Below are 9,196 nucleotides of genomic sequence, written 5' to 3' on the forward strand. Positions count from 1 at the left end.
CCCCATCCAGACAGTGAATGGGTCCATGATGAGGCACGGACAGACACATTTCTAGGCTGTTTCAGGGCCCATTAGGGATGCCTGCCTGGTTGCCGTTGAAATGAAGCTGTGTGTTGTGTTTTAATGCTGAATTGTTGGAATATCATCATTATTTCAATTTATTTTACATTGTATAGCTTTATGACATTTTGATGCGATTAAGTACGGAAGCCGCCCTCAGCCCAGCGTTACTGGCAAAGGGCAGGGCGTCAAGTTTAATAACATAAATAAAATGAAATCTTCTGTTTATTGTTTGGAACTCCTGAAGTCATCATATGGGATTACTCAGCATGGCAGGACCCCCGGAGCCCCTCCAATGGCTCACTACAGTTCCAGAAACAGCCACGTGACTGACTCTGGAGTCTCCCAACTGGAAATGCTCTACGAGGAGTGGCCAGAAACAAAGCAAAGAAACCTCATCAGTTTTAAGGAGGAAGAGGAGGAGGAGTTTGGATTTATATCCGCCCTTTCTCTCCTGCAAGGAGACTGAAAGGGGCTGACAATCTCCTTTCCCTCCCCCCCACAGCAAACACCCTGTGAGGTGGGTGGGGCTGAGAGAGCCCCAAAGAACTGTGACTAGCCCAAGGCCATCCAGATGGCACGTGTTGGGAGTGCACAAGCTAATCTAGTTCACCAGATAAGCCTCCACAGCTCAAGTGGCAGAGTGGGGAATCAAACCCGCTTCTCCGGATTGGAGTGCACCCGCTCTTAACCACTGCGCCACACTGGCTTGGATGGGTTTTTAAGGTGCTCACTTGGAAACCCGGCTGCTGCTTGACGGCTGCTCTGCCTACAAGGGGCTTGGGGCAGCATACATGGATGTGGGGGGGGGGGTGCTCTAATCCGCTGTGCCCCCCTTGCCCCCCCCCCCCCGCCCTTCGCCCGTGCCGCCTCTTCCAATAAAAACACATCTCGGCCAGAATTTCGCATCTTCCAACAGCAACATTCCTTCGGAGGCCGGCCGGCCGGCGGGTGGGCGGGCGAGGGGAATTCCAGCTTGTTCGGTGGGTGGACTGGAGAAGAGCACAGAGCCCGGCTTTGTCGGACTCTAGCGGGAGAGCCAGAGCCCTGGGCACACCACAGAGGCGGATGCTGCACCCTGGAATCTGCACGTCCCCAGAGGGCCTGTTTTGCCACCTCCCCACCTGAGGCTTAGATCCCGGCTCGTCCAGGAACGAAGGCTTCCAGCTTTTCTGCCTCAAGCGCAGACACGGGCGGCAGGCCCTCAGTCCTGAGCTTCATGCAGTGGCCACTCTCAGAAGTCAGTTTGTTTCTCTTGTCTTTGCAAAGAATCCCCGAATGTCCACAACTGAATGTTTTGTTTATTTGCTTATTTTACTTCTCTTTGCCACAAAACAAAACCTTTCCCCTGGAAGGGAAGGAGACAGACCCATGGCTGGAACAGACCCCAGGACTGCCGAGTGAACCCCTGCGGCGTGTTTCGAACGCAGCCCGCCCCAGCCCTCACGTTCTGATCTCCTCTGGCTCTTCTGTGTGGGCGTCCAGCGCCGGCTCCTCTTTCTCCTCCTCCTGTTCGTCCGCATCCAGCTCCCGGGGGGGCACCTGGATCCCGAGCTGCTCCTCCAGCACCGAGAGCCTCTTCCGGACGCTCCGCAGCTGCACCCTCAGCGCCCGGATGGACTTCAGGCACTCCTGGCAGCTGCGCAGGTCCCTCTTCCCTAAGGAAAGAAACCCCCGTGTTACCGTCACCCTGCATTGCCTGAAACCAAAGGCTGCCCCGCTCTGGGGTCTCTAGGCAGGCTTCCGTCCCTGCCCCCTGGAAAGCCTCTGGTTTTCTGTCGCTCCTGCGCTTCCCCTGCCCAAGGGACTCCATGTGCTTCAGCCATTTTGCTTGACTGTCCTGTCCCTTGTTACTTGTGTGGGATATTTTCACCCCACTTCTTTGGCCTCTCAAGTTCCCCTGAAGTGCCCGCCCCAGGAGCAGCAGAGGCCCAGCAGAAAGATGGACCCCAAACAACCCAGCAGGCCTCCCCCCTGGACAGTTTTAACAGAGGGAGCAGGTAGGATGGGCAGCCCCGAGAGAGAGAGAGAGAGAGAGAGAGAGAGAGAGAGAGAGAGAGAGAGAGAGAGAGAAGAAGAAGAAGAAGAAGAAGAAGAAGAAGAAGAAGAAGAAGAAGAAGAAGAAGAAGAAGAAGAAGAAGAAGAAGAAGAAGAAGAAGAAGAAGAAGAAGAAAAAAAGAATTTTGGATTTATATCCCCTCTTTCTCTCCTGCAGGAGACTCAAAGGGGCTGACAATCTCCTTCCCCGCATGCTCACAACAAACACCCTGTGAGGTGGGTGGGGCTGAGAGAGCTCCAAGAAGCCAACTGATAGCGACCCCCCTGGAAGGGTTTCCAGGGCAAGAGATGTTCAGAGGTGGTTTGCCATCGCTTGGCTCTGCATTGCAAGCCTGGCGTTTCTTGATGGTCTCCCATTCAAAAGCTTCTGAGACCTGACACAATCGGGCTACCGTGGGCTACCCAGCTCAACCGTGATGGTTTGCTGGGGGGACGTGCCGTCATATCACAGACAAATCATGGAGAATGTCTGGTCGAAGGCTTTTACGGCCGGAATCACTAGGGTATTGTGGGTTTTCCGGGTTGTATGGCCGTGTTCCAGTACAATTTTCTCGTGACGGTTTGCCTGCATCTGCGGCTGGCATCTAGAAAACCCACAACACCCTAAATCCGTGGTGGCGAACCTATGGCACTCCAGATGTTCATGGACTACAATCCCATCAGCCCCTGCCAGCATGGTCAATTGGCCATGCATGCTGACAGGGGCTGATGGGGATTGTAGTCCACGAACATCTGGAGTGCCATAGGTTCGCCACCACTGCCCTAAATCATGGATACCCTGCAGGGTTTTGAAGGCAAGAATTGCTTTTCCATTGGTTGGCTCTATGTCACAACCCTGGATGTCCTTGGAGGTGGCCCGTCCCAATACTACTAGCCAGGGCTGGCTGGCGCTGCTTAGCTCCTGAGATCTGGTGAGATCAGGCTAGTCTAGGAGGTCCAGGGCAGGGCCCCCAAGTTGTGGCTTCCTCATGGTGGCCCCAGAAGAAGAAGAAGAAGAAGAGTTTGGATTTATATCCCCCCTTTCTCTTCTGTAGGAGACTCAAAGGGGCTTACACTCTCCTTTCCCTCCCCTCTCACAACAAACAGCCTGTGAGGTAGGTGGGGCTGAGAGAGCTCCAAAGAACTGTGACTAGCCCAAAGTCACCCAGCTGGCATGTGTGGGAGTGCACAGGCTAATCTGAATCCCCCAGATAAGCCTTCACAGCTCAGGCGGCAGAGCAGGGAATCAAACCCGGTTCCTCCAGATTAGATACACGAGCTCTTAACCTCCTATGCCACTTTCCAAGGCAAGAGGCCAGGGTGTGCCTCTGCACAGCGACCTTGGACTTCCTTGGCCAGGTGCTAACCAGGGTACTTAGCCAGGTACTAGCCACACGGCTTAGTCAGGGCAGTGGCCTCTTAAGTACCCCATTAAAACCAATGTATAGCCCTTTTCCCCATCCAGGACATCCAGGGGAGAGTCTTTCTTGAGCTGGACGGAGCCACGAGAGAAAAGTGAGGGCTGCTGCCGCCGTGACCCAACTTACGGTCCTGGAGGTGGTGAGCTTGCAACGCCAGAAGCGTGGCCACGGCTTCCGTGAGGTCCCCCAGATCTGGCCAGACAGGAGGCGGGGGAGGCGGAGGGTGTGGGAAGCAGCGCAGAGAGAGGGAGGCGCTGGAGAGGCTGGACCCGAGAGAGAGGAGGCCCTGGGAGTCGGAGGCCAGGGGCAGGAGGGGCTCGCGGGTCAGGGCGGAGGCTGGCAGGGCGGGCAGGCCTTCTAGGAGAGGAGGAGGAGAAGCTGGCATCAGGAGGAAGGATTCTGGCCAGGGCAGCCACCCCGCCCCTGCCCCATCCCACCCCCGCCCCCCACCCCTTCCTGCCGACCAAAGCTCGGCCGCTGCGCAGGACCAGCGGGGTTTGTGGCGCCTGGAGGGCAAAGGACACATTTGGAAGAGCTGCGCTGGCAGGACATGGCTGCCCCCCCCCCCTAAGCCCCAGGAGGAGGAGGAGGCCCTCGGGGGCGGCCAGAGCACTTCTCTCGGCAGGCACCTTCCCCTTCCTGCCGCTTCAGTCGCACTTCGACGCGGACGAGCCTCCTCCGAGCACGGCAGACCTGCAGGCTGAGCGAGCGCATGGAGCGCGGGAACTGCTGGCACAGGCGGCGCACGCGCAGCTCTGCAAGAGACCAGGAGACAGACCCCTGTCAGGGAGCGGGCGGGGCTTCTGCGCCCCCCCCCCCCAAGAGACCAGGAGTCCTGGGTTCAGGGGGAAGGAAAAGGGATTCCACCTAAACATTAGGAAGAAGAGCCTCCTGACTCTCAGGGCTGTTCGACAGTGGAATGCACTGCCCTGGAGTGTCGTGGAATCTCCTCCTTTGGAGAGGCTGAATGGCCACCTGTCAGGAGTGCTCTGATTGGGTGTTCCTGCATGGCAGGGGGCTGGACTGGATGGCCCTCGGGGGTCTCTTCCAACTCTATGATCCATAGTGGGCCCTCAATCTGAAGTGACCCATTGGTGACTGAGCAGGAGGGGCAAAGGAGCCCTGGGGTGGGGGTGGGGGGTCTTCAAGACTTACGCCCCTGCAGGTATTGGCACTGCAGCTCCTTGAGGTCTTCCAGTTGCTTCTCCAGAACCTCCAGGATGAGCGCGGCTTCCGGGACGCTCTCCTCTGGCAGGGGGGTGGCCAACTCTGCTGGGGCGCCCGAGCCCCCGAGGGAGCTTGGCCAGGCCTCACTGGCATCGGGAGGGGAGCCCGGAGCCGCGGGAGAGCTCTCTGCAGGGGAAGACATTTGCGCACAGCCCAAATACTCCAAATCCCGCTGAGCTGGGCCTGGCACCCTGGTTCCCCCCGCCTGCCTTTTACTCTCACAACGACCCTATGAGGTCGGTTTAGCCAAGATCAGTGAGCCCAACGGGGATGGAGGGGCAGCCTCTTTTTCTTGGTCGGGGGGGGGGGGGGGGGCTTCCTCAGCTCCAAGGCGGAGGGCGAAGAAGAAGAAGAAGAGGAGGAGGAGGAGTTTGGATTTATATCCCCCCCTTTCTCTCCTGCAGGAGACTCAAAGGGGCTTACAATCTCCTTGCCCTTCCCCCCTCACAACAAACACCCTGTGAGGTGGGTGGGGCTGAGAGAGCTCTGAGAAGCTGTGACTAGCCCAAGGTCACCCAGATGGCGTGTGTGGGAGTGCACAGGCTAATCTGAATTCCCCAGAGAAGCCTCCACAGCTCAGGCGGCAGAGCTGGGAATCAAACCCGGTTCCTCCAGATTAGGATGCACCTGCTCTTAACCACTACGCCACTGGGAGTCCCGCCCAGCCTGCACTCACCTTCTGCGGGTGCCTCCATTTCATTCTCTTTACCCTCTGGTAGCCTGTAGGGATAAGAAACATTTCCTGGCAGAAAGCGCCCCCACTTCTCGGGGGGGGGGGGGGGCTGGGGTTCATTTCTCCCACTGACCTCTCCCTGAGACCTCCCACAGAGCCGGCCAGACTTTTTCTGGGGGTGGGGGGAGGCAGCTTCCTGTATTCCCTCTTTGGCAGAGTGGGGGGGGGTGTCTTGATGTCACAAGGCCAATCGCCACCCCCCCCCAGCTCTGAGCCATTTCAAAAATTGTGTATATGTTTTAAATAATGTAAGGAGATAATGTGGGGCATTTTTTTAAAAAAAGAGGTGGAAGTGGAAAACAGCGAAGCCCCCTCGGAATCGCCGGTCAGTCACTCCTGGCGCTGGCCTCTGCCCTGGGGGTCTCATCAAGGAAGGAAAGACCACCTGCCCCACTTGTGGCATGGTGGGTCACACCTGAAGAAGCGCCTCCCCAGGAGGGTCCAAAGGGCCACACTCACCTGGGCTCCTGCTGGTATTTGGACCTACAGGGAGAAAAAAAGAAGAGGGCGGGACAGACCCCCTGGCCAATGACGCTGCTGGACTGAGGACTAAAGCGGCAAGGAGGCGTGGCCACCAGCTGCCTGCCCTAGATTTAGAGTTGCCAACCCCCAGGTGGAGCCTGGAGGCCTCCCTGGCTTAAGAACAGGTCTCCAGACAGCAGAGCTAGCTCCCCTGGGGGCATGGCGCCTTTGGAGGGGGCGGCTGGGCTCTGTGGTGTTGGCCCCAGCTGAGGCCCCCCCCTCCCCCCAAACCCGCCCTCCCTTGCCTGAAAGCCCCAGGAATTTCCCAACTTGGACGGTGGAGGGGTTTTGGGCGCAAAGGTGACCCTCCTCCTGCCAGCCCAGCGAGGGCCTCCGTTTGAGCGCTCTGACCCTGCTAGCCAAGGCAGGCCCCTGCTGGCCCCAACGGACGGGTCAGAAACCAGCCCTGCTCCTGGTCAAGCGGACCGCCTCTCAGGATTTGCAGCCCCCCTTTTTATCAAAGGCTTATCGAAGCCACCTGCCTGGCTGGCACAGCTGGAGACAACCAGCTCTCTCTGTGTGTGTGTGTGCGTGTGCATGCACGCGTGTGTTCTGGGCTGCGTGGTCGTGGCTTCCAGCTTTTGCTCCCAACATTCAGCCCACCACTGTGACTGGCATCTTTAGAGGCAGCGAGGTGCGTTTCCCTCCAAGGCGCACACCTGAGGGGGCCTCTGGCCCAGCCCCTGAGCATTTGCTCCTGGTGCCCACCTGCCCTGTTCCAGGCGTGGGGGGGGGGGGCAGAGGAGAAGGGCCCCCACACCTGCCCGCTGGCCCGTGAAGTCTGCACAGGGAGAGGGACGGGGTGGGGGGGGCGTGGGGGGGCACACCCCACTCTCTGCCAGGCCAGCTCTGAAGGGTCCAGCCAGCTGTGGTTGGGGCTCAGTCTTCTTCATTTCCAGGGGAGCCCCCACCCCGGAAGGGGCTTGTCGGCAGCTCACAGCAGTCGGTCCGGGGGGGTGACCTCTGCAGTCAGCCAAGGCGAAGCGAAGGCTGTGTGTGAGCAGCAGCAGCCGGATCCCTTTGGGAAGGAGCCTGAAGCCAGGTGGGCAGGAGAGAACACGGCCAGGCCCGGCCTTTACCTGCAGCGCTGGCAGGAGAAGCAGCCCCCCATGGCTCCCCCGAGGACGGCCCTGCTGCAGCCACCATCTCTGCCCGCGGAGGCTGGGGGGGGGGGGCTCTTGCCAGTCCCAGGGGGCCCAGGATTCCACAGCCGACTGTGAGGTCACAGTCACCGCCCCTGCAGGCACTGAGGCAGCAAGGGGCAAACGGAGCACCAGGCAGCCGGGCACATTCTGCCCTGCCCTGCCCCCCCCCATGGATCGCAAAAGGCAGCTTGGCTACACCTGGGGCCCGTCCTCCCTGCAAGGAGACTGGGGCAGGCACCTCTTTGTCAAGAAATTAAGCTCAGGAGCTTTCCTCGGGAAGGCATTCCTTTCTTTGCCCGTCATGAAGCTCTGAAGCCGCCACAGAGGATCTGGAATCTGGCCCGGCTGCCTGCTGGCCTCCCCTGACCGTCTCGTAGGCTGCGGCCACCCCAGGCGCTCAACCCCAAGATGAAGGCCCTTGCTTTCACCTCCTGCCTGTGAGCTCCCAAAGGCACCTGGTGGGCCACTGCGAGTAGCAGAGTGCTGGACTGGATGGACTCTGGTCTGATCCAGCAGGCTCGTTCTTATGTTCTTAAGATCTTTCCGCCTCTCAGTCTCAGCAGGTTCAGACCCCCATCAGCACACTCTTGATGTTGGGGTTTTTGTTCTGATGTGCACCTCATTTACCTGCTCTGAAGTTGATCTGCCACCTCGTTCCCCACTCGCCCAGTTTGTGAAGATCCCCCTGGAATCCTTCAGCTGCCCTTGGTTTTCACCATCCGGAGTACTTTTGTGTCACCTGCAGCCACGGCCACTACACGCTCCCCCCTTCCTTTCCAAGCCATTTATGAACTACAGAAATAGCACTGGCGCAAACACGGATCCTGCTGTATTGTCAAAGGCTTTCACAGCCGGAATCACTGGGGTGCTGTGTGGTTTCCGGGCTGTGTGGCCGTGTTCTAGCAGCAATTCTCTCCTGACTTTTGCCCGCATCTGTGGCTGGCATCTTCAGAGAATCTAATGATAGTAAAGCAAGTGGCGTATATGTACCTGTGGAATGTCCATTGGACAGGTATATATACTCCACTTGCTTTACTACTATCCTCTGGAGATGCCAGCCACAGATGCAGGCGAAAAGTCAGGAGAGAATGCTGCTAGAACACGGCCACACAGCCCGGAAACCACACAGCACCCCACGGATCCTGCTGCTCACCCCCCGCCCCCACTGTGAGAACTGCCAATTCATTCCCTCCGTTTGCTTCCTGTAATTGAACCCGTAAGAGGACTCCTCTGTCACGGCCCCATTTAGACAACAGGATGTTTCTACTCGAGTAAAGCCCACATTTTGAACAGCCCATTTTACCCATTGCCAAACGTCAAGGCTCAGGTCTTGTTTGCTTGAGACCTGGAGGGGGGAAGGGGGGTGGTGGTGCTTTGGGGCCATCTGATAATGGGGGGGGGGCACATTAAAAAGGGGGTCTCTGCTCACACAAGTGCCTATGGGGGTCCCCTGCAGCCGGACTCTGGCCAAGCCCCAGTCCAGACGCCGGATCCACCTGTGGGTTTGAGGGACAGCAGCGGGCAATGACCCCCGGAAACAGTGGCGTCGCCACAGTGGAAGACTCCGAGCACCACGAGAGCTACAGTCCGGCAGAAGTTCCAGTTGGGAGGCCAGGGGCCATGCAGACGGGAGTCTCGGCAACGGCAGTTCTGGGCTCGAAGGGAGAATCCCAGCAGAAATTGCAACGCTTGGTTAAGGAGGAGAGCGGGCAGCAGCGAAAAGAACATGGAAGTCAGACTGGTTTGGAACCCACTTGTGACCCAGATGTTTGCAACTGACCCAAGTGGACGTGGCTGGGCGGGGAGCGTTCCAGGCCTCCAGGGAGCCGACCGCTGAGCATAGGTGGGGGGGGAGCGTGGAGGGAGGGGCGGAGAGAGAGGGAGAAACACCAGTGGGATGATGTGGGGGCCAAGAAACCTCAGCCAAGTGCAAATCCTTTGGCGTGAGCGCTCTCTGAAAACGTGCCCCACAACTGCATTCTGCCCAGGCTCTCAACCAGTGGAGTAGTCTTGCACCAGGGCGTGGGCGTTCCGGAGCGGGCAGGGCAGGA

At 58.6% G+C, this 9,196-nt stretch overlaps 1 protein-coding gene across 2 annotated transcripts; it reads right to left on the reverse strand.

Moving 5' to 3' along the window:
• Positions 1 to 1,364: 1,364 nt before the first annotated feature.
• Positions 1,365 to 4,233, reverse strand: LOC125439985. 2 transcript variants are annotated; one of them, XM_048509465.1, is made up of 3 exons: positions 4,148 to 4,233; positions 3,645 to 3,875; positions 1,365 to 1,718 (listed from the first exon to the last, which is right to left on the reverse strand). In XM_048509465.1, the coding sequence occupies exons 1-3, from the start codon at positions 4,230 to 4,232 to the stop codon at positions 1,504 to 1,506; spliced, it is 531 nt and encodes a 176-aa protein (XP_048365422.1). In that variant the 5' UTR covers position 4,233; the 3' UTR covers positions 1,365 to 1,503. The 2 variants fall into 2 exon arrangements, with proteins under 2 accessions (XP_048365422.1, XP_048365414.1); XM_048509457.1 differs by having other exon boundaries at positions 3,645 to 4,188.
• Positions 4,234 to 9,196: the final 4,963 nt, after the last annotated feature.

Source organism: Sphaerodactylus townsendi, linkage group LG01 (assembly GCF_021028975.2).
Source record: "Sphaerodactylus townsendi isolate TG3544 linkage group LG01, MPM_Stown_v2.3, whole genome shotgun sequence".
Taxonomy (NCBI): Eukaryota; Metazoa; Chordata; class Lepidosauria; order Squamata; family Sphaerodactylidae; genus Sphaerodactylus; species Sphaerodactylus townsendi.

Bases quoted from the DNA above. Each gene is read 5' to 3' on its own strand.
- LOC125439985 (XM_048509457.1), bottom strand. From the start codon at position 4,044: ATGTGTCCTTTGCCCTCCAGGCGCCACAAACCCCGCTGGTCCTGCGCA. The intron at 1,719-3,644 runs GTAAGTTGGGTC...TTCTTTCCTTAG, and splicing joins AGCTCACCACCTCCAGGACC to GGAAGAGGGACCTGCGCAGC.